Genomic DNA, 26,415 nt, shown 5'->3' with positions numbered 1-26,415 from the left:
ACAAAGGCTTCTACAGCTCGGCCGATTCCGGCTTATTATTTAAACCATAGATGTCATTTTCTTCTCCTGTTTTATTAATTTCAAATACTGAAAACCTAACAAGATGCCGTTGAGATTTATTTCCATCTATTTTGATCAGAGATATCTATTACAGAAAATGCAAAGGATCAATGGAAATAACTGTTAAGCGATCTAATCTAGTTGTATTATTTTTTTAATTAATTACATCTTACATTAGCTATGCTTAGTACAATCTTAATTTACTACTACTGTTCTGTTGTACTTGCATCAATAGACAAGCAAGGCGAGTACGGGATTAATACATCAGTATGTATTACCCAAATTAAAATAAAAGTAAACTACTTAAGCTAAAGTTAGGAATACATTTATACAGTAAACAAGTTCGCGTGGCTTGGTTCGCTTCAATCTTCTGATTTCCTGCGTGTTGTCCAGTAGCTGTATCGCTTCCACGTTGCTGTGATTTAGCAACTTTATTTCATGTTTTACGGTGAAATCTTGGATCACTTCATATATCCATTTGATTTCGAGGATATTGTCCTGGAGAAATAGAGATTTAACTTCAATTTTGGCGAAATGTTTCGCGACGCCCAACATGTAGATGTCGCTACGTTTAACATATTACTTGTTTTATTGGCTAAGTTAAGAGCCGCGACGGAATCTGATTGGTTCATTTCGTTCTATGGTTTGTTTATTTTGCATTGAGAGCAGTGTGGTTAGCTTTTTATAACTTTTATATATTAAATTATTATTTTATTTTATTACCATATACAAGTCGGTAGTTGGAATGCATTCCCGTTCTAGGAAATGTTGTGTGCCCGGATACACAGATAGTGAGGAAATGCATCAACGTTTTCCGTTAAAAAAGCGATCTTTAAGAAATGAGTAGAAAACATAAAAAATCCTAAACTGGTTGGGTTAAACATGAAACAGATTTATGATCGTTGCCATGTGAAATATTTTTGTGATACATTTAAACTTTCCTTTAAGTACTTATGAACAATTTAGTGATGGTGAAAATAATACCACGAGCCCAGAATATGTACAAATGGAAGTGGATCAAAATCAAAATTATATCATTCATATAGTCACATTTCTGTTCATAATTGTTAATTGATTGTAAACTGTCTTACTATATTTGTAGTGCCTATTTCCATCGTTCCAGGCCCACAACCAGGGTGTTCGAAGCAAGTATCATCGACATTTGAACAAACTCCAAAAGGTAATGGTAAAGTTTTTATTCATTCAGCCAGTTTCCTTCTTTCTGCTCATTCTTACTGTTAATTACTTGACCCAATAACTTCAGTTCAGATGTTCCTATAAGAGCAAACAAAGTTTTACGTAGTGTACATCTCAGATTTTAAGTAAGATTGGAAGTAAGACTTTTTAAAAAAGAAATTAAGTGTGATTTTTGTTTACATATAATTATGAATAAATCAGTAGTATTATAGAGGCAAGACAATATCTCGTGCCCCAGACTGTAATAAAATTGTTTTATTATACTGTCAGTAGGTCTTTGAGCTAGGTCTTATTTTATTCAGCGAATTTGTCACGTCGATAATATAAGAAATTTTTTTTCAAATGTTTAAAAAAAAGTAAATTTAAAACCCTTCAATTGTACATTTCATAATGATCTTTCGGATAAAATATTAAAAGTACTAAAGGAGAGATGTAAGAGATAATTTTGATTTGCAATGCACCAAAGTTTTTTGCTTATGGTTTTATATATATGTATATAATATTTATATTTTATAGATATATTTATTTTTATATTATATTTATATTTTGTAGATAAATTTACATTACAAATTTATATTTATTGTTATAGTCAAATGTCTTCACAGTAAAATATTTTTCGTACTATAATATATACTAAGGTGCCTATAATAGAGATTTAAATTCACCAATCAATTTGCTTGAATGGCCCATTATGGCTCCCTCTGGATGTTGGGTAAAGTAAAATTTTGCGCCAGAGTCCCCTATTGAGTTGCATCTCTATTACTCTATGGTTATTGTGCAGCTCTTCGTTGGAGCATACTGTAATCACAGTTTCCATACCCTTTTCCCAATATTTCTAAATTTGCTGTATTACTGCCTATCATTTCAGTGCCTAGTGTCCACGCGTTATTGTTTATGACAGTAGTTATTATGTAGTATTTTTAGGTTTATATTCTTCCTGGATTAGTTGATATAATTATTTACTACTTAACAGAGAAAATTACCAGCGAACAATACGCATTAATTACTTAGTAATTTAATCTAAATAAAATAATTGAACAAAAATGTTATGAAACATAATTTATTTTAACATTATAGTACATCTAATATATATAATATCGAAGGACTTAAAACTACAATTAAGACACATCTATAATAGTTTGTAGGGTAGATTTGTTTTGTTTACATTTAACTCTTTTACACACCATCTACGAGGAAAAGTTTCTAGGCGCGTTTTTTTATGTAGTGGTATCCTCCAGGAGGCCTAATACACCTAATTAACAATTGTATATCTGAGAAACGTATTTGGCTTTCATTCGAGAGCATATTTACTTTTTTCTTTTAGTTCTTGTTTCCTTCAATGGTGTGTTTACTTGTCAAGTCATCTTGGTATCACTGTATATTTTATTTATTCTGCTACTATCTGTTTACACCATTCTTCATAAACTTAATCACTGAATTCTGTCTAATGCATTTACCATATCTACAAAACAGTTAGTATTCATTCTATCCTCATACGTTGTAACCTAATGCTCATGTGTAATTTTGAACAATTACAATTATATCTGTGCAACACAAATCTTTCACGCCCTACAATACCATTTTCTACACTTATATTCAATTAACTATATGCATACTTTTATTTGTTTCTACTCTCATCACTCTGTCTCAGGAATTTCTAGCATTGCACAGCATTATCATATATCCTGAAAGTTTCCTTCAGTCACTTTCACTTTCCCACTCATAGTCCAATTCATTGTCCACTAAACTGTTAATTTCTAATCTGTCTGAAACATGTTCACAATTCCATCATTTATCAATTACTTCTTCTGTATGTCCAATCGAGTCCATCCAAACCCAAGGTTTTATGGTTGACAATGCTTCCTTCCACATATCCAATCAGTTTTTGATAGAATATCCTTCTCGACCAGCAATATATCTGCAATTAATTATTAATAAATATAATGATCAACAAAACCTAATCGAATGCTATTGTAACTTTTATCTTTTTCCAACAATTTTTATAGTCTTTACACTTTTTTTGTTACCGTCTTGTCAAGAGTGCCACAATGAACTATTTTGTAATATTCAAGTTTCATCAAGATACACAAATTCAAATAGTTTATCTTCCTTGGTCTTGTTTTATGCCTTTAAAAATTTAATTATTTTCAAGGTAATGTCTGGAAGTTCTATTAAACCTCTCCGAGGGTTATCTTTACCCCATTTAAACCCTATGCCCTGTAAGATTGTATAAAAGGAGGTCTTACATCCCTCAAAAATCTGCACGTCCCTAATTCTTTTATGTATACTTTTCTCTAAAATAATTTTATTAAATTATGTTTATCTCGATAAAATAGCTTGTGTACTTATTGTTCTTATAAATTTCGTATATTTGGTCTCGAATAGAGCCAATATCAAGATGGTCAAGATTCGTCACCCACTTTGTGATGTTATTCACAGTACCTACACTAATATTTAGAGCGGCAGCAACCCGCTAAAAACATTTCTAACGGAATTTACCAGCAAATGGGGACCTCCATTATATCGTTCCTTTTCGAAATAATCTATTAAAGCCGCAATCGATTTGTGACCCTAAATATATATTGTTTTCGGCATTTTCAAACAAAGTAATATGATATATTACGGAGCGACTTAAAATTTTTCAAAATAAAGGGCTAAAATAATATTTGCCGGTTTATAACCTGTTGTAATTATAACTAATATTTTGAATAAATTAGCGTACATCTGACAACCAGACGGCGACCGGCTGTTAGGTGTATGAAAAATTCTTGAAAGCAATAATGATAAGAGATTTTAACTCTTACCTATAAATTATTGTGGCTGTATAATTAACTGTAGTTTTTAGATATGCTCTAATGTTAAAATAAATTATATTTGATAACATTTTTTTGTTCGATTATTTTATTTAGATTAGAATTTTTTTGCATGTCAAAGTCAAACTGAACTAAAACTCAGAGTTAATTCGGCAACATTGCAATGTTTCGACGTCACAATAAAAAATGAAAATATTAAAAGTTATAGTGTACTTTAACACATTCATGTTGTTTGTTTTTTTGAGAAGAGAACACAGCCCTACCACAGCTATAACAGCAAAATGGTAGGTAGAATTGGCAAAGATTAGTGTATGCTCTTCGTTTGTTACGAAGCGATAGGCATTGGTAATTAATCGTGGAACATTGTTTTGGGTGCATTGGATTACCAGTTTGTTTGATGTTTTAGTGCAACCCCATATTTACACACCATAGGTCCACAATAGCTTTATGATTGACTGATAAATCAATTTTTGATTTTAGGTTAAGTTGAGAGTATCTTCTGACTAACCAGTACAATTGCTTGACTTTGAGTCTAATCTGCTCTGCTTTTTGTCTAACATAATGTTTGCACTTTAACCTACCATCAAGATATCTGCCGAAGTATTTAGCTGATTTTACTTATTATAGTATTATTGAGTTACTAAATGTATATAGACACTAATCATTGGATACTCAAAATTGCATTTCCGAATACCATACAAAAAAAAATAAGAGTTTTCTGTGGAGTACTGTAACTGGCGTATTGAAAAGTTGATATATTGCGACAGTCTGAAGAATAATACGTCACGAGATAATCGAGGAGAACCATCCATACCATGGCCACAAGGTCTTGCCGTGTATATGTTGCAATTAGCACGGTGTAATGTATCATGAGTTGATCAATGAATGATCGAATTAAAATGTCCTTGTATATGTCTACCGACATCAACTCAATAAATTTAAGAATGTATTGTTGCAAAAAAGATCAGCAATAGCGAGTAATTGACGCTCTATTCTTCTCATTTATTTTTATGAGGCTGTTCGGTTACGGATTGCAGGAGTTGTGAAAAATACACTGTTGCAGTTTGAATGGGAAGTTCTGCCGCCCCCAGCGCACTTAACAGATAGCATCTTTTATCACCACTTGTTCAAATCGATGCAGCATAGATTAACTGGCAAATCTTTTCGAAATTCGCTGTTATATTGTAGAAAGTTGGGTAACTATTATAGAATATAATGAACAATATTTTGGTTAATATTAGTACTGGGAACTATCGACTGAAATCGACTATCGACTGTTTAGAAATTGACTACTTTTTACTATCGACTGTTTCAGTCGCTATTTTTGGTTTGACTGATTTTACTATTTTTTACTGTTTCAGTCGACCGTTTTCAGTCGCTATTTTCGGTCCGACTGATTTTGTTACTATTTACTATCGACTGTTTCAGTCGTGTACATTTAATTACTATTTTTGGTTCTACTTTATATGTAATATTTATAGTTTTATGATTTTTTTTTGTAATTTGTTTGTAAATAACAATATATTGTATATTAATATAGAAGCATTTTCGAATGTAATAAAATTGTTAATGATAAATAGTAAAATACTTTTAACAGTTTTTATGGCAATAATAGGTAATATTTCGATTACTCTCTCGATTTTTGTCAAACACTATTTCCGTTCAATAATAAATAAAGCGTTTACTTTACTTAAAAAAGCTCTAGTAGTTATTGTGCGATCATTTTTAATTATGTCATGAATTGGTTTTTTTTCTATCATTAGGTGTATGTTGAATTTTTATTTAGTAGTTATGATTATTGTACATCTTTACTTTTTAGGTTTTGTTTAAGGTCTATTGTAAAAATAAAACATTTGTGAGGTATTATTCCATTTCATAGAAAAATTCCAATCCTTTTTACAGATCCACAGAACATTAAAATATATATTAAGTATTGCATGTTAATCGTATTCAGTAATTATTTTTTTCCTTTTCTTTTTTAAAGTTAGTACATGAAGGAATATGTACATCTCCGTCTCGGTTATACTATCGTTGGAAAATATAAGCATATATAAAATTAACTGCTCCAAGAAATTATTTTCGTCTATTCCTCTGTCATAATTTATATCTTCGGCTGATATCACGAATTAAACAAAACAGTCGAACCGTGCATTACTATTTTCTATTAATTACTATTTTCAGTCGCTAGTTTTTTGACTATCGACTGTTTCGACTGTTTTCAGTCGATAGTTCCCAACCCTAGTTAATACATTCTCGATAAAGGTCTTTTAATGTGAAGAAAAGCACCTAATAAAATTAATGTAAATCCATTGTCTTAAAAAATTAAGAAAATTTCAACAAAACATATAAAACTGCAAAACATTAAAAAGGAAAAAAACACGAACTAATAAATACTGCAAATTTGACATAATGGCGTATTTTCTAGAGCAGTAGATCATAAAAAAATTATAAAATCAAGTAAAGACTTGCATTAGCATATCATGATCTACTGTTTGGCAGTAGCTTTGTTTAAAAAATGTGTTGAAATAAATGTTGTTTGAAAAGGACAGTGTCAATGACAGTTTTTGACGACAACAAAATATTCGAGTGCAAAATCGGAGCCATCGATGAAAGGCTTTCAAAATTTACCGATTTTCTATAAATGAACGCTTATGTTTTTATTTATATAAATGGATACGGAACATCTATCAGCGATGCAAATGTCTAGGAATAACCTTTCTGAATGAACAAAAAGAATGAAAGTATGCGCAGATGTCAGATCTAAACAAATCGTTCCATATAGTTATACCAACGGCTTTTTGTTTGATTTAGTTTCGCGGTCTTTTTGTAAAACCTTGAAACTAATTGTTAATAGTGAACGCAAATGCGTATCAGTATTATACGAGAAAAACATAGAATAAGGAATGTTGAAAATTGTGAAACAGTATCGCGTTGTTGACATTCTAAGGTCACGACAGGCCGGAACGAAATCCCACCGTGACCTAGTGCCGTCAACGGCACAGCCATTGACCTAGAAAATATCAGCGTCAATAAGAAAATCACCAAGGACTCCCGAAGGTAAATCTAAGAAAATCTTATCGTCGATTTCCTGGCTCTGATCTCTTATCTAATAGGGAAACGCTCATCATCGCTCATCCCTCCTACGTATTGAACAGCGCCATCTCGTACTTATTTATACTCCCTTGATGCCGGTGATATTCAATTGTCTTGGCCGCGATCGCTGACACGCCAAGTAGGCTTTGCGCGAAACACTCTCCATTAGTTATAATCCCCTTCCACACACGCGGGCCTGTCGTCTTGGATTGGTCGGTCGACGATATCCGGCCTACTTTGATCTTCGGGGGCTTCGCGAAGATATTCTTCGGTGAATCCTTTCTTCCGATAGTCAGTGGTGTCCCGATCAGTGCCAAGGTCGGTGGTGTTAAGGTTGTTCTGTTCAGTTCTGTTCAACTGCGTCGAGTCAAGAAAACTATCGAACACACACACCTTTCGAATCACAGTGAGTAGTAAATCAGCCGTTTCCTAATATTAATTTTAAAAGCGATTGTATGAGAAAAAACGGTGAGACAAATCGTTTTCACATAAGGTCACCGCTAAGGCTGTACGTTTTTCGATCTCAACATACCGGACGTTAACTTTAGGCGTTACGGAAATTTGCCGAGATTGGTTTTAAAAATATAAATAGCCGAGAAACTGGGTACCATATACATTCAAGTGTTATCAATCGTTGGGTAGTTTGTAAATTGATCATAGGTAATTTATATTAATTTCTATATCATATATAACGGTTGTTAGAATATAAGCTTTGATATTGTGCAGTCCAAGATTTCTTAATTTATCTGAGAATTTTAAAATATTTTGCTATTTATGAATGGTGTATTTTCGATTTGTTGTAGTAAATAATAATTCACTTAATGAGTTTCCGGTTTTTGACAAAAAAAAATTTTTTTGTCCACTCAATTGAGATCTTTGATTTGTGTTGTTTTTTGATCAATACTGAATCAATTGTCGCGCTGGGATATTTCGCGATTTAAACGTTTCGATATTTGAAATTCTTAATCATGTCACCCAATTTTACTTTACGATTTTGAAACTATTTTGCGACCTGTTTCTATATTTTCGGAAACAACTACCGAATTTAGGCGACCGGGGTGCATCATTGACATTTGTACGAGAGTTTAAATTCAACATACCAGTCAATAATAACCCCCCTTGCCCACTATTTGTCTTCTGTTTTTCCTATCATCTATTATTTTCATAATAAGAAAAGTTATTTCACTAAAACAACTGTAACTTTCGATCTAATAGTTTGACTGATATGAAATTTTGACACAAATATTTCGAAGGTTATGTATCCAGGCATTTTATGGATCTGTGGTTAGTGGCGACATCTACAGATCAAGTCAGTGACTTATTAAACTGTGTTAATGATAGGATTTTTTGCATATTTTAAAGTCTCCTTTTACCAACTATGGGTTTATCTGGACTGGACCTACTATTTAACGTGGACTCCGCACCACGGTCCTCAGCATTAAGCCTACCGACTGGCTAGTGACCAACTTAGAAATTATCCCAGAAGACATCCGGTCTTACCCAGCCTGGTTACTGGCGTGACTGGGATCATTTTCCTTGTCGGATTTTACACTCTTGCCTACGACAATCACAAATATTAAACAATCACAAACATAAATTTACGACCATGCCCTAGCAGGATAGCTTTACTTCTGCGCCACCACCGGCGATGTTAGAATTGCAAATTAATATTGAGGGTTTCTTCCGTTTCTTGTGAAACAATATAATTTAAAAGTAAAAATTTCTAAATAGTTTTTCTTCATTTTTCATTTCAGCCTTTGAATTCTATGTCGGCAGTTTTTATATCATATATTAACGGTTATTAGAATATAAGTTCCTATTTACTTTAATATTGTGTAGTTCAAGATTTGTTAATTTCTCGGTAAATTTTAAGATTTTTGCTATTTACCATTGGTGTATTGTCAATAAATAATAATTCACTGGTTGGGTCTATGGTTTTTCACAAAAACATTTTTTAAATTGGATTTTATTCAATACTATTTTGTAAAACGATTTGTTTGATTGTTTTGAACATCTTCCACCAGCTACTATCCACCCTGCTGCTGATTTTTTTTTGATTCGGGTGTTCAGTAGTGATAATATCCATTGTTGTGCAACTATTTGTCATTATACATTATTTTGAAAAGAAGAGAAGTTCTTTCACCAAAACTATAACTTTTGAACTAACAGTTGGATATGAAATTTTCATACAAATATTTTGAAGGTTAGTATTATCCAGACGTTTTATGGAAGTGTCACTTGTGCGACATCTATGGGTCAAGAGGCTTACAAAGTAGGGTGTTGTTTTGCGAAAAAATGTAATTTAGAAATAAAAGTTTAGCTTCTTTTAAACAACTCTTCTCCGTCTTTCTAGCAAACTTTTAATTCTATGTCAGGAATATTCTCATGAAATATGTTATATTCTTTTAATTTATTATTTATAACAATGCAGATACTCATGAAACAAAATTCTATAGTTTCCGTGGTAACAGGTGATAATAAGAAAAAGTGATTTCTGATAAATACGGAGTGTAATATTTTGAATCTAATTGTGATCACACATCTGCTTGTATAACGATCATTTTCTGTTCTGTTCGCTTTCTATATTCACTATCTCACCTTTCCAAACTGTTACACCTAAGTAGAATGTTTTTTGACATCTCTTGAAATCTCTATTCATACGTTTTTAACAATATAGTAATAATATAAAAAAGAAAATTATATTTGAATAAAGTTCTATATATTCCGCTTTTTTAGATAAATAACCGATTAGATAAAATATTTTTCAATTAAATGTAAATATAAGTTTATCTTAATTTTTTAGAGAAATTTTAAACACCTTAACTCACTGTTTTTTTAAAGAATAAAAAAGATAATATATATTTTTAAAATGCATGTTAAATTTAGCACAACGTTAAAATAAAATTAATTCGTTATAATCAAATATTTAATAAGCAGGATGATCTTGATACTTACGATTTTTTTACGAAAGAAAATAGTTTTTGTTGTAATTGTAAACGGTAATAAATTTACTTACTACACGCTGTGATATTCTCTGTTGAAAAATTTGTCCTAGAAAATGGTATGGTATGGTAAACATAACTAAGCTCTTTTCAAATCAACAACTTAACTGTATCTTCATAAACTGACCGGTAGTGCTAGATTAGGTTGTACCGTATGAATCTGTTTCACACGTCGATCAAGCATGTCTAACTGTATTTATTAGTTCTGAACTTTAAATTTCACATAAATGGCATGACAAAAAGCGGTCTTTTTAAAGGTTATATATGTATGTGGTTTTAAATATATTGTTTTTTTAATTGAAATTAAAACGTACCTATTCTATTTTTTTATAGCTGTTAATATATTTCTTCGAACAGTTTTAATTTTTTGTGATTACAGTGAATCGTTCTGCTTTCACTTTTATTTCAATGAATCAAAACTTGACCTGTTTAAACCATGATTTCATTCTTAACCCCAATTTCGCATAACATGTGCTACTTTATATTCATTATTTTTTATCCTTCCAATAAAGCAGCCAATACACGTCATATGTGACGTCGAGCATACTACCAAACGCAATTTATAAAAATGTAAAATAAGTTTTAATTTTGGAACCGGATTGAATGAATTTTCATTCTCATTTTACCCTAGTTAAAAAGAGATAGAATACTTTTTAATGTGTTGGAATATGTAATCGAATCGGTCTATAAAATTCGATTTGTGTTGATACTGGTCGACCCTGTTGTCAAATGTCAAGAAAATTCTTCAAAACATTAGTGATAATAATTAGAAGTTACAAACCGGCAAATCTTGTAAACCAAACTAAATTTGATTTACATTGCGATGTGCTGATGTCATAAATTTTGATTTCGTGCATTAGCTGTTTTATTGGAACGACTATATGTCTCTGTTTATTTATTTTGTCTTTAGAAGAAAATTTTAAAAATCCTTTCGTTTCATTTTCTTCATATACGTTCCTGTTATTGTTCTTACCATGCCCTATTTTTCCCCTTTCCAGACCCAAAATGAAGCTGTACCTTCTCGGAGCAGCTCTTCTTTGTTTTTTCCTCGCTTGCCATGCCAATCCAATCATAGTCACGGCCGAAACATCGGAACAGAGCGTAAAAGATGACACAGAAACCAAAGAAGGAGCAAACAAAAGTTTACTTTTACCGATCGATGATGTGACGGAGAAAGGCGCGGAAGCCAAGGAGAACGATGTAGTCGAATCTGCTACTAAAGATAAGGAGGAAGCGAAAGAGGAAGAAGTGGCTAGCCCTACCGAAGCTGAGGTGGCCGAAAGCACAACTGTAGCGGCTAAAAAAGCCAGTGAAGGTACTCATTGATAACAGCTGAAGGTGTAGTATTAATTTGAAAACGTTTTCGATAAAAGGTCGCGCCCACCATGGTAAACATCACCATCACAAAGGAAAAGTGACCGGTCGGCAATCGTCCGATGATGATGACGATGACGATGATGATGATGACGATATCTTAGGAGATGATGACGACGACGACGATGATGATGCCGCCGATGATGACGACGATGATGACGATGATGAAGGCGGTGACTATTTCGGTTTTTTCGATGATATTTTAGGCGGAGGTAGGTCATTTCTATACTAATTTATTGTAAATAACCTTGACTGTAAATGTTGTACAAATAAATTAATTATTTATTTCAATAATGGCGACTTTTATTCACCGCTAATAATTATTACAATGCATGTCTCCTTATCAAGAATTTACAAAATTCACTGATTAATTATAGTTGTTCATTAGGTTGTTCAATTCGTTAAGGGAAACGGTCATTGTCGGAAACCGAAAAAATAAAGCACGATTATCGCCAGTCGGGAGTCTTATTAATAAGTTTTAGAGTTAGACTAAAAATTTAATAATTATCTGGGTTTATTGCATTAGCAATTTAGGAAATCCATAAACAAACTTGCTGTAGCATAAAACAATTGAACATGATCTCCATTCTCTCTTGCACTCTCTTGTTTTGATCTAGAATCATCACGATGAGACCGATGCACTAGATCTTTTATACAATCGTACAATACGTAATGTGTACTTACAATACGTAATGTGATTTTGTTCCATTTGTCCAAAATTTTTAAGTTCTTGTGATTGGTAATGAGAACAACATTACTATATATATACATCTATAGACAATTATCAGGTCTATAAATTAATTTTAAAGGATTTACAACAGATGGCGTTATTATGTATTAAATCGCATCGGGTAGGTTTACAACCAACTTCATGCACCTTAATGAGAGTAGCGTTAGGAATGTCTTAATTTGTACCAAATAAAAAATTTAAGAAAAAGCTTCTCACACACATTGAATAATGTGTGAAACTTATGCTAACCATTGTTTTCAACATCATTTCAACATGTAAATACTAGTTAAAAGTACTAGTTGTTTTAAAGTTGATGATTTTCACACAGCGAGTTCTGAACAAGACAAGGATTTGAATGCATTAGTTGATCATGATCGGTGTAGAACTGCAGGAATATGCAGAATTGGTTGCAAGACACGAAACCATTTCCAATCCCTTGGAAAATCTGGGGATATTGTGTGTCGTATTAACTGAAATAAGAGACATTGAAAAGGTCATGTGTAAAATATTGCTTCAACGGCAAAATCGGAAAGGTTTTTTGCATCCTGTTGTTACTGGTGATGGAAAGTGAATCAATTACGATAATCCGAAGCGAAAAAATCATGAGGATCACCTGGTCATGCATCAACGTTAACGATAAAGCGAATATCGATGGATCCAAGTGAATGCTCTAGATTTGATGGGATCAGCTTGGTGTGGTATACTATAAGCTGCTTAATTCTAATGAAACCATCAATGGGGATCGCTATCGACTATATTTGATTCGTTTGGCTGGCATTGGGCTGAGCACTGCTCGAAAAACGGCCGGAATACGAGCAAAACACAACAATGTTGTTCCTCAGCATGATAACGCTCGACCACACGTTGCAAAACCAGTAACACATACATGGAAACATTGACAAGTGCTACCATACCAGCCAAATTATCCAGGCTATGCTCCTTCTGATTACTATTTGTTCCGAAATATGAGTGGTGACCTATCTGAGAACCGTTTCACTTCTTATGAAGATACCAAAAATAGGTCGATTCGTGGATAGCTTCAAAACATACATCGTTTTTTTTCGAGATATAATTTGTACATTGCTGGAAAGATGGGAAAAGTAGCAGCTGCCATCTTTCGACTTAGAGCTTTAATGCTTGAGACTTAAAGCTTTAATGATTAAATTTTAAAAATCCTTTACAATTAATTCACAGGCCCAATGACTGACTTAATACAAATATTATAACTTATATTAACTTATAATATACAACTTAGATTTAGAGTGGGTCATATGTTGGTTTATATTTGATAAGATTGTTAATTCTAGACCTACAAATAATTTAAAATAATTGTTAGTGCTAGCACTGGTTTGATACCAATCCAATTTTCTTAAACCAAATTTGATATCAACTTTGATTGAGTTGATTTTTCGAATATTTATTTCAGTGAGAGCTCGATGCATATTTCCCTGACAACGTACCCATTGTTTATGAATCACTGACTTGTGACACACTTTGTTCACTGGCCTTTAATGAATTAATGTATAATCGAATTAAAAGATTATTTAGTTGCTTTAGTATATAAGAATGTCTAAAATTGTTTCAAAATCTTTCAGGATGCAAATCATCACAAGTAGATTTGCGAAACTAAATCCAACAGTTGTGATAGTTCTGGTGAAAGTAAATCTCGTTTGAGAAAATTATTTGTTTTGAAGGCCAGAGACGATATAACATGCATTTTAAACTTAAACCAGTTGTTGACCCACTCAATATTTAGTTATTAAATTAACGATTTGAGTTTAAACATCAATCAATATCGGATTCTCCCTCTTCACATATACTTTTTTCGATTTTTTGTTTAAAAATAGTCCAAAAGCAGTTCTGAATTATCATTAATTCTATTCAAACTAAAAATCTTGTTATAGAACGTTTTGTTTTTTTTTATAAAAACTGTAACGTTTTGATGTAGAACAAAAATAAATAAAAGTCTAACTAATTGCTGTCTACGATTATTTAATCGATATTTAGAGAATTGGTAAAAAAACAATCGATTTGCTTACAAAAAATACACAAAGTCACCTTATAATTTGCATGGTCATGATATGATTGGTTTTGTTTAATTACCAATACAAAAAATAGACCTTTATCGTAATCAGCGTATAAAAATATTACAAAATAATTAATTGGGTTTTGTTCATAATCGAATATGGTTTCCCGATTGTCTTAACAAGCATATTCCTTAGATGACGACGACGATGATGACGATGACGATGAGGAGGATGAACCAGTATCTTCAGGTGTGGTAACCAACGCTGCCCAAGCCGCTCAAGCTGTTCAAGCCGCACAGGCCGCGCAAGCTGTTTCTGAAGCCGCATCCCAAGAACAGGTCGATGAACAACTCAACGCTGTGGAAGATGCCGATACGGAAAGCGAAACTGGTAAGGACTAAACTAAAACTACAGAGAGGTAAACAAGATATAGTATATGATTGGTTCACTCTGCACGTGCGCATTACTAGACACTACATTAGTTACTAGAACACATTGGTGGTATGAAAAAAACAATACATCAATACTATGTGAATATACATAATTGAATGACAGGTCAATTGAAAAGTCGCCGGCCTACCATAGTAAAACTAATTTTTTGGCAAAATTAGTTTTTATTATTCAACATAATTCCCCTTAAGGGTGATAAACTGATTATAGGGACCCTCCAACTTTTCGATGCCATTTTTGTAGTACGATTTGTCCTTTGCTTCAAAATAGGCCTCACTTTCGGCGATCACCTCTTCATTCGATGTAATTTTCTTGCCAGCGAGCATTCATTTGAGATCTGAGAACAGGAAATAGTCGCTGGGGGCCAGATCTGAAGAATACGGTGGATTAGGAAGGAATTCGAAGCCCAATTGATGGATTTTTGCCATCGTTTTCACTGACTTGTGACGCGATGCATTGTCTTGGTGAAGCAGCACTTTCTTTTTCTTCAAATGCGGCCGTTTTTCGGCGATTTCGTCGTTCAAACGGTCCAATAACGCTATGTAATAGTCGCTGTTGACGGTCCTTCCTTTTTCAAGGTAGTCAATGAAAATTATTCCATGCGATAGCTTTGCCAGGCGACTGTAGCGTTTTCCCACGCTTTGGATCGGGTGCATCGTGTACCGTCCACTCGGATGTCAATTGGACTTCGGAAATGATAGAGCCATGTTTCATCCAATGTCACATATTGACGCAAAAACTCGGGTTTATTACGCTTGATCATCTTCAAACACTGCTCCGAATCATCAACTCGTTTTTGGTCAAAACTGAGCTCTCGCGGCACCCACTTTGCACAGAGCTTTCTCATACCCAAATATTCGTGAATGATATGATATATACGTTCAGCTGATATCTTTAGAGTGTCTGCTATTTCATCCAATTTCAATTTACGGTCATTCAAAATCATTTTATGGATTTTTTAAACGTTTTCGTCGGTAACAACCTCTTTTGGGCGTTCACTGTCTTCGGTGCTTATTTCACCACGTCTAAACTTAGCATACCAATCATTGACGGTTGATTTTCCTGGGACAGTGTCCGGAAATTCGGCATCAAGCCAAGTTTTTGCTTCAACTGTATTTTTTCCCTTCGAAAAGTAATGTTTTATCAACGATTGTAATTCCTTTTTATTAATTTTTTTCACAATAACAAATGTTGCTTCACTCAAAATGCTATAATTCACAAATTATATACGCATTTTTTGAGGGTTAGGGCTAACTAAAAAATCATATATATTTAATTCTAGTCGCGCCATCTACGTGCCAGTTCGAGGACTTTTCAATTGACCTGTTATATCGATGCTGTTACTTCGATATTGAAATATATTATTGATATCACCACCGTATTTGACATCATCTTGGTTTGTTTGTTTTGTCTTTATTAAATAAGTTTTTAATACCTCAGTAAAAAGCTTTTATTTATATTATTTTAATTTATTTAGTGAACAAGAAAGGCATAATAGAAATTTCAGTTTTAAATTCCACTAGTTATCCTAAAATATCGATAATGGTAATCGTATTGTGATGAATTATGTTTCAAAGAGAGACAATATCGTTAAATTTATTTCTCATCCAAATACAAGCCTCCAAACAATGAAAACGTCATACATAACTAATAACTAAACTAAATTCAAATATTGTTAATTTTATTGCATTATTAAATGTGCATGCGCCTATCTAGCCAATCATATACTAGATCTTGTTCACTTCCCTGTAATCTACTAGGACTAGGGATGTCGGCCGTGGAGAAAAATATTGATATTTCGATATATTGATATTTTTAAAAGTAGCGATACTTTTAATAAACCTTTAACATTAAGCACCAAAATGTACTAAACCTTTGACACAATTTACCAATTTAAAATGTTTATTAAAATAATTAAGAGGTTTTTTAACGTTTAAGAAATGTCTTTAACATTTTATTTTTTAAAAAGTATGGAAAAACCTGGGCTAACAGAATGTATCTTTTTACTAATAAGATACATTTTTATTTTTACGAAAACTACGAAAAATATCAATATTTTCAAACAAAAATAAAAATATTGATATATTGTCCCAAAAATATATCGATATACCCTAAACATTTTAAAAAGAGCGATATTTTCCATAAACCTTTATGATTACGCACTAATTTTAAAGTTATAGAAATAATTAAAAGGATTTTTAATTAACACGTTTAAGAAATATCTTTAATTTTTTCTGTGAAAATATTGAAAAATATGGGCTAACAAAATTATCGATATATCTATCAAAAAAAAATCACCAATTTTTTTTTTGTAATAACCAGAGAAATTATCGATATTTTACAAATATAATATATATACATTTCTTATAAAAAAAATAAAAATATTGATATATTGGTTCAAAAAAATATTGATCTTCTCTAAACATTTTAAAAAATAGCGATATTTTAAGAAACTTTTAAAATCAAGTATCGATTTTGAAGGTTTATTAAAAATAATTAACCTTCTAATTTTTAAATACTTTTAAGAAATATCTTAAATTTTTTTTTAATATGAAAAAATATCGGCTAATAAAAATATTTATATATCGACCAAAACAATATCGCCCATAAATATGTTTTTTGCAACAAGTAGGAAAGAACGATATTTTTTAGAAAAAATAAAAATATTTCTCTGATATCTGATATTCTCTGAACATTTTAAAAAGTTGCGATATATTATTAAGCCTTTAGAATTAAGTGCTAATTATAAGGTTTCTTAGAAATAATAAAAAGCTTTCTTAACACGTTTAAGAAATATCTAATTTTTTTCTGCAAAATTATCGAAAAATGTAGGTATATCGATCAAAAAATATTGCACAAAAATATTGATATTTTTTCGGCATCCCTATACTAAACTAGACGGTTGGAGGGACTGATGACGACACGTCTCTGCGACGGGTTTCAGGTACGGAGGTAGTTCAGGACGAGAGCAATCCGGACTCCCTGATCGAGAAAGACCAACTCCAAGACGAGGCCGCCGTCGTTCAGAACCCCGTTCAACAGCCGGTCATCGTAGACCCGGTGCCAGCTTATGACACTCCCGTTGACGACGACGAGGACGACGACGATGACGACGACGAGGACGACGATGACTTTGGTGGGGTAATTGACGATGACGATGACGATGATGATGACGACGATGACGACGACGATGATGATGACGATGACGAAGACGCCGATGACGATGACGACGACGACGACGATGATGACGATGAAACCGATCTGGAGGACGTGATCGAGGCGAGAAAACTGCGCCAGTCCAGGGCGAAGAAGCACAAGAAGGGAAAGCATCACGGACACAAGCGCGCCTCCTCCAAAGACAGTAAGAAAGTCCGATAAAACGACCGTGTTAAAATATCGAGCTGAATTCGTTGCCTCGACCATCCATCCAACGACAAGAATGCTTTTTTTGTACAAATTGTGGCTTTAGCTTCGTCATTCTATGAACACTTTTCCGGTTTCGCTTAGAAGTACAGTAGTCCGGTAGATGTAATTAATTTATTCTTCCATTTCCCCGTAGACTATTTATTTATTTATTTATTTATTCTTAGCATTATCCTAGGTATATGTCACGTATCTTGTGACTAAAGACAGCTGTAGGACCTTATTTCTGTATAATATACGGTGTTAAAACAGAAAACCACTCATGGCGTTTTATTTTTTTTTTAAACATATTTATTATTCACATCAAAATCATCCCCGTGACTAACACTGTTTTTGTGACATCTACTTAGCTAATGCACTACTAACCACTCGACCTTTAACTAATGCATGTTTCTGTCTTCACCCTCACGCTTTGACTCGAATGTAGGTAAGTAGCAAGAAACTGAAACAATCTCAAAACTAGACTAAACTGCTGCATGACGACTTAATCTGACTGGAAACTAAAACGGAAATTGTTGTTGTTACGCAGAGGATGAGGAGCATGGTGGTCTTTTTTGATCAGGAATGTCGGAATGAGTATCCTTTTGCCCGTTTTAATCTAGCAGTAGTTTATAGTGTGCATAGTGTTGTATGTTAACAGGGTCAATCTGAATTTGCGTTTTCGTTTTGCTTTTTCGCGTGAAAAGTGTATTGATATTTAATTATTTATTTGAAATATTATTATGTATTGTCAGGCAATAAAAAAAGTTAGAACGTTAACCTATATCTCTTCTACCAAAGGTACCAAAAATATCTAGATATCATATTAAAAGTTCACCAACAACAAAAAGATTAATTAAAAAAAATTAAATTAGTAACTATGCATTTGTCATATCCGATTTTAAATTACAAGTTGATCACTAAAATGTTATTAGAACTATCTGTAATTCAGTAAGAATTATTTAAAATGTCATATCAGAATTGTAATAACAATAATTTCACTATTTCTTTAATTAACAATCTCTGGAATCTTATGAAAACATCCCTATAATTGAAACTATTTTTAATAGTTTTTTCAGATAATAATTGTTAATAATATCTAATTGTAAATAATCAAAGGTTATATATCACTGTCTACTATAATTTTATATTACACATAATCGCTAGACTTTTACAAGAACGATCTATGATATATATTGTGTTTAATAAATTTTTCTATTTTTTCTCACTAAAATTTGAATGGAGAAAATTTAATGGGGTCTTCTAGTCTAAAAAAATCGATATTTTTTCATATTTTCAAAGCCGAACGCTTTCAAAATATGCCCTTTAGATGCTGCATCACAACAGCTATATATCCGAAAAAAAATTATTGGCTTGTTGATAATTATATATAATTATGTAGTATATTTTATATTACATAGTTTATTTTTCCACTTGACATTCATAATCATATGATATATAACAGGCCAGTTGAAAACTTCCCGGCCTACCATAGTAAAACACATTTTTTTGGCAAAATTAGTTTTTTTTTATTCAACATAATTCCCTTCAAGGGTGATACACTGGTTATAACGACCCTCCAACTTTTCGATACCATTTTTGTAGTACAATTTGTCCTTTGCTTCAAAATAGGTCTCAGTTTCGTCGATCACCTCTTCATTCGATAAAAATGTCTTCCCAGCGAGCATTATTTTGAGATCTGAGAACAAGAAATAGTCTATATATTTAGATATATTTTGATTTATTTACTTTTGCGACACTTTTATAGGTAGCAATTAATTTTTTCTTTATTATTTATACTGTAATTGATATTTGACGAGTATATTTCTTTAAAAAATCTTAAATCGAAACAGATATTTTTATCTTCAAGTGCAGTTTCGAATACATAATTTGAGATTGACCCTGCGCAATAATAAAACTGTAGCTAGAGCAAATAGACCTGAAAGCAGGACAGCAATTAACTTGCATGAACGCGTAAAACTAGACGCAAAGCGTCGCATCCCGCGTCAGAAGAGAAACAAACGATTAATGCGCCCACCTGACCGTGTAACCCGAGTGCCGTTCGCGCGGGTTTTCGTACACATGTTGCGATTTCATGGCTCGACGTGTATTCGAAATAATCGTCCTGTGTTCCGGGTAGTTACGCGAATCGCGATAAAGCCGCTAGAATTGTTTTATATTTTACGGTTGAGACGACTATCGGTGGCAACAACAGATCACGACAGACGAACGACTTTCCATTAATCGAAATGCGATTCTTGTTGAAAATAAGGCGTGCGACCAGGTGGTTTACCTGTCATGTAGGAAAACGATACGGAAGCCAGAATGTAGGGCAGCGGGTGACCTTGTTCCGAGCATCGGTTTAGGGTCATCTGTCGATCACAATTCGCTTATTAATTTACGTTCATTAGTGTGTTAATTAACCGGCGCAGATATTTTCTACAAGTAGAAAATCTGGGAAACGATTAAAACATTATTAATTAAAATCATTATAATCTGAAATTATAGTAATATTTTACCAATTGGTTGCGTACGTGTATAAAACAGTGAACGCACGTCATATAAATTTAAGACGTCAAAATGTCGCGATGTTGCCAGATCAACTTTGAGTTTTAGTTAATTTTAACTTAGACATACAACAAAATTTTAATCCAAATAAAATGATGAAACATATATAATGTTATCAAATATAATTTATTTTAACATTATAGTGCATCTAATGCACGTGGTATCTCGTTTCTGTTCGAAGTAATTATTTAGAGACAAAATCTGTTTTTGACTCTGATTATCTAATGGCTTCGGTATTTTCAATTAGAGTAATTACAAATTTTAAGCTGCCGGCTTGGTGGCGCAGTGGTAAAGGCGATAGGACGGGCCTCCTACTATTGCGATAGCCGCGGGTTCGAATGCTGCTGGGGTATGGTTGTATATTTTTGTTTGTGATTATTTAAAATTGTTCTAGACAAGAGTGTAAAATCCGACAAGGAAAATGATCCCAGTAACGCCAGTAACCAGGCTGGGTAAGACCCGATGTCTTCTGGGATGATTTCTAAAATTGGTCACTCGCCAGTCGGTAGGCTTAATGCTGAGAACCGTGATTCGGAGCCCACGTTAAACTGTAGGTTCAGTCCAGATAAACTCATAGTTGGTAAAAGTAGACTTTAAAATGAAGCTGCGATTTAAAATTTATCGAAATAAGCAAAGCGCCAAAGCAACGTTTACCGCTTTACAACCTGTTATTATTATTACTAATGGAGAATTTTACAAAGCTTTGATTACCAGGCGAATTTTATAAGCTGATCCAGTTACATGTTCGGATGCATCGGACAACATTGTATCTCTATTTAAATAGAATAAAATGAGGAGGAAAAATACGACCTAATTTTTAAACGAAAAAACTGCAATGTGCAATAAATTCTATATGATGATGACGTGAGTTTACAATTATTTTGGACCGATTAGAATAACCAGAATATATTTCAATAAGCGTAGTGCAGATTAAAAGGGTATTTATTCAGAAATATTGATACTATACATATTAATCACATATTTCCTACAATATTTCCGTATTTCTGGTAATTTTATATTAATGGCGTGTTAAAAGAACGATTTTGGTTTGGCAGCGATCCAATCATTAATCCACTTCGTATTTTTTCTGCATCTCTGCACAAGTGTCAGGCCATACTGCAACGATCTGAATTAAAGGTTATCAGAAGGTGTTTTGTCTGTCGAGTACGCTAGGTGTGGCAGTGTCATGCACGAGAATTATTGGTCTTTTTGCAACAATACGTCGTTCAATTTGTTTAATTGATATCGGTAGACATCTGGAGTATCAGTTTCTTACGGTTTTAACAGCTCCATATCGCAAATAAAACCCCAATGTTGAAACGTCTGGAAACAGTTGATTCAACAACTGCTAACCTAAAAGTTCGTTGATAGTTTGAGCTGGGTTTTCTCTCAATAAGACTTGCAATTCATTGTCTTCAAACTTTTTCGTTCCTCTGGGCCTTTCTTTATCGTTGACGTCAAAATCGCCACTTTTAAATTTTTGATATTCAATAATCTCAAATATTGTAATTGTTCATACAAATCTGATATGAAGGAGCAATTGAAACATAAGGTATCAGGCCAGAAGAATAAAACCAGTGGTGTAATACTGTAATGTTAAACTCGTCTGCCTTATGGTCAGTTTTAACAATTTCTACATACTTTTTATGCGTTATGAGAGATTCTTTATCAATTTATATCATGGTCAGTTTCAAGAATCATCCAATCGACTAGATTACCGATTTCAATACCCATTTCTAACTCGAAAGGAAAACCTGTGGCCTGTGTTATCATTAACGTATTCTCAAATATTTGATTTCAATATTTCAATAGTGAATAGTGACTTGTTGATCATCTGATGACCACCATGTGGATTAGCCTTATTTTTTAGATCATACTTTTTAGTACTTTAGATTATTTAGATTATACTTAATAATGTGGCCATGATGTTTCATATAAACTTACACAAATTCTTGAAGATGTGAATTTGTTATCTTTAATGTTGTCATATACAAGATATCTGCCAACTTTGTCTCATTAACATCAACCAACCAGTTAAGATTCAATACTAGATAAAGACCTCTTTCACGATTTTCCAGTATGTTTTATTTATACTTCTAGGACCCACTTTCAGAAAACTCTCTTGTGTCATCTGACGACCTCTACTTTATATACAATTATTTACTATATAATATCCGGTTTTTCTCCTTTCATTCATATACAAATACTATTTAAATTATTTTTGAATGAATGATATACAATGTTCTTATAATATATTAAAATGTTAAACAGGAGGAAATAAAGTTCATTAAACCGTGTAGCATCAAACAAGATTTAATGGTTATTGTTCTAAATGTGTCTGTTTCACGGCTCGTAAGTGCAACGATGCCGTGTATGTGAAATTTCACGGTTGGTCATCCCAAGAATAATGACGTTAAGACAGGCGAACAACTTTCCCTTAAGCGCCATTCGTATATTGAAAACAAATTTAAGCAGTTCATACCTAGGAGGTTTACCTCCTAGCACGGACGAAAACACGGAAACGGTTATGTGGGCCAGCAGGTGACCTTGTTCTGGACGTGCTCAGTCGATGGCCTCGGGTCATCTTCTTTAAACAAGTACCAATATTTTATTTTAATTTCCAATACCAAGATTTCTCGTTTCTAGAAAGAAATATGGCTTTTATTTTAAAGATAACCGAAACTTATATTAGTCAAGTTAACGAGTTTTCTGCTTATTAGATTCTGTCATTTTTCTGATATTATGAAAAAAGCTTTTGAAACAAACCGATAATGTATCTTATGAAACATTGGAAAATTGGACTATTTACATTTACTATCCCTACATGACGACCAGCGACCTTGAACGGCATTTTTAATTTGAGAACAATATAAAACATACTTTTGCCCTAAATGCTTCATTAGAATATAACTGAATATTTTTAACGCAATAAAAAACGTGTTTTTGCTTATAATTATAATAGAGTAGTAGCTTGATTTCTTAGAAAGATTGTATAGTTAAATACCACTCCTAATACAATAAATACTAGTAATATAGCATTAAAAATATAGGTAGAGATTACCAACCGCGATGGCCCACTACTGTAGCGATAGTCGCAGGTTTGAATCCTGTTAGGGCATAGATGTAATTATGAATACCAATAACCAATAATGTAAAATTCGACAAAGAACAAGTCTAGTCACGTCAGTAACTAAGTTGGAATGCCTTTTGTAGTTCGAAACCCACGGTATATAAATCATATTTTGTAAAAGTGAGACTTTTAAGGATCATTCTGAAGATCATGGGCAATATATTCTTTGTTTTTGATCAAAATTCAATTAATGAAGCACAAAGTGCTGCTGAAAAGCTTTCTATTATGTTGAATATAAGTTGTCGAATAAATAAAGTTAAATAAATCAGTTAATTACGTTAACATAGAGAGGATGGTACAAATCTTTTACATTTCTATCCACTATGTTTCGAGTTTGAAGCGCAATCGATAGAAAGTCCGTCCCTGAACGCGGATGATGAACTTCTGCGACCCGATGCTAAAACGAGAATACCGTTAAATTCTTAAATAAATAGAATATAAATGAGAGCCACTTGGTGGTCGTTTTGCGTGCACACCGTTCTTTGCGAACAGGCGGATACATGAAAATAATTGCCTAGAAAGCAGCTGAATACGATTAAACGCCCGGAAAAAATATCTATTTGCCTTTTTATATACTAAATCACTCGACTACACGCCCTGCTAATGAATATAAAAAAGATTGCTTTAGGAATTATACCATCGATGATTTCGGAAGCAGTTTTTGTTATAGCTTATTTTATTTAGCTGGAGATCCTACAAAATAAATTAATAATCACAGTGATTTAAAACTAGAAATGTTTAACCACCAATTTAAATCTTTCTGCTTAATGGTTTTCGCTTTATTGATAATGAGCCAGAATCACTAGGATCAGCTAGAATACCGATATAATATAAAAAATAAGATTTAACTTCGTACGCTCCTTCCAAAAATATATTATAAGCCGTTCTTTATCTTTAGGTGGTTTAAAAAATACCCCCAAAATGCCGCAAATGTACATTCAGAAATATAATTCGTTCGTCGACGCTGTATTAAATAGAATCAATCGTGCTTTGGGCAAGGAGTACGACCCCGTAAGGGTAAAGCTGCTGACTCAAGCTCAGCGCAATAACGTAAAAGAAAAATTCGGAAAGAACATTCAAACTAAAAGTAACAAAATGGGAGAAATGGAATTAGACAGGTAATAAATCAACTTATTATTACCATAGGATTTGACATATAAGCAATTTTTATGTCTAGGTATAGGTACAATGAAAACTCCAGAGACAATCAAGATAACAGTGAGTTCGTCTTAATTTCGAAGGCTGGTGGATCGAGCGATCCCAAGGAGGTTCGTGCGACTCCCACTCGAAAGGGCACGAAAAAACCATCAACCACCACTAATAACAAGAAAACCGGAAATAAAGTAAGCAAGAGTTAGAATAGAATCAGATGACCGGTAATCAATAATATTTATTTTCATAGAAACCAGCAGGAAGCAATACTAAGCAAACCGCTTCCAAAAACAAGCCAAAGGCCAAAGCTACACTCTTCGGTTTAAGTACCTTGAAGAGAGACGGAGATGTCATGATCAACATGTCGCCTGACTTTACTACGGTTAAAACAAACTTTATGTTAGGTCCACTGACACTCAGAGTTGAACGTCAGGTAACTTATTACAACAAACTCTGTAATTTTCATATAAAAGTACTTTTTTAACAATAAACAATTACAATTTTAAACACATTTTTAAAAATATAGGTATCAAAAAGCGGTAAGAGGGAACTTAGAAGTGCTACAGCAACTACCGAAGAAATGTATGGAAGGTTGGTACTGAAATTAGCTCATGGAGGAACTGCCACATTACATACCATAAAAGTTTTACAACCTAAACAGGTAATATACTGGATTTTATATTCTTAACGATTACTAAACAATTCTTAATGTTTAGGTTCGAATTGATAGTTCCGATAATAACGACAAAACCACAGAGTTTATGTGGAAACGCAGCCCTCAAATAGCCACCGTCGTCTCGCAAACCTTGGCGTCTGCTGCCAGAGCTTTATTTAAACCTCCACCTCAACCTAGACCGTAGTTATATCTATAGTATGACTAAGGCCTGATTCTTTTCCACTGTTTCCTCAGTACAACTATTAGTTATTAGTAGATATGATAGGTTTAAGTTATTTATTCAACATTATTTATATATTTATTTCATCTAGTATAATAATAAACGTAATAAAAATTCAAATATGTTTCTATTAATGTATCAAGAAAATATTTCACTATTTTTATATGCCTTAATTAACAATTTTTACTATAAAATATTAATTTATCATCTCAATGAGACAAATACTAGTAAAGATTATCTAGTAAGAAGACTAGTAAGAACAGGTTTCTACCACTAGGGTTAGGGTTTTTCTCCTAATTTAACGATTACCAATAATAATACAGGAAGAAACATTTTTTATTTTCAAAAACTTCCACTGTACGAAGTGGTGTGATTTCTAGAATATTTTCAAAATCAAGAATTAGTTTCTAACAAACCTCAAAGCAAATATGCAGTTTGTAGTACTGTTAATTGCTGTAAACAAAAAAAGAAAAATATTATATAACATATCATGAAAATTGTTTAGTTCCTTACAATTAGTT

At 32.8% G+C, this 26,415-nt stretch overlaps 1 protein-coding gene across 2 annotated transcripts; it reads left to right on the top strand.

The window, feature by feature from the left end:
• The first annotated feature begins 7,429 nt into the window (after positions 1-7,429).
• Positions 7,430-26,014, top strand: LOC143205929 (uncharacterized). 2 transcript variants are annotated; one of them, XM_076418943.1, is made up of 10 exons: positions 7,430-7,569; positions 11,164-11,480; positions 11,539-11,751; positions 14,492-14,686; positions 17,691-18,107; positions 24,745-24,964; positions 25,024-25,189; positions 25,249-25,431; positions 25,525-25,659; positions 25,715-26,014. In XM_076418943.1, exons 2-10 carry the CDS (start codon positions 11,171-11,173, stop codon positions 25,856-25,858), a joined length of 1,983 nt encoding a protein of 660 aa, XP_076275058.1. In that variant the 5' UTR covers positions 7,430-7,569; positions 11,164-11,170; the 3' UTR covers positions 25,859-26,014. The 2 variants fall into 2 exon arrangements, with proteins under 2 accessions (XP_076275058.1, XP_076275064.1); XM_076418949.1 differs by lacking the exon at positions 7,430-7,569 and adding an exon at positions 7,723-7,823.
• The last annotated feature ends 401 nt before the right edge of the window (positions 26,015-26,415 follow it).

This window comes from Rhynchophorus ferrugineus, unplaced genomic scaffold (genome assembly GCF_030347505.1).
Source record: "Rhynchophorus ferrugineus isolate W39M unplaced genomic scaffold, kcgeb_rfMv2 rfM1, whole genome shotgun sequence".
NCBI classification, from domain to species: Eukaryota; Metazoa; Arthropoda; class Insecta; order Coleoptera; family Curculionidae; genus Rhynchophorus; species Rhynchophorus ferrugineus.
The sequence above is the reverse complement of the archived record's forward strand: the minus strand, read 5'-3'. Positions and strand labels throughout refer to the sequence as shown.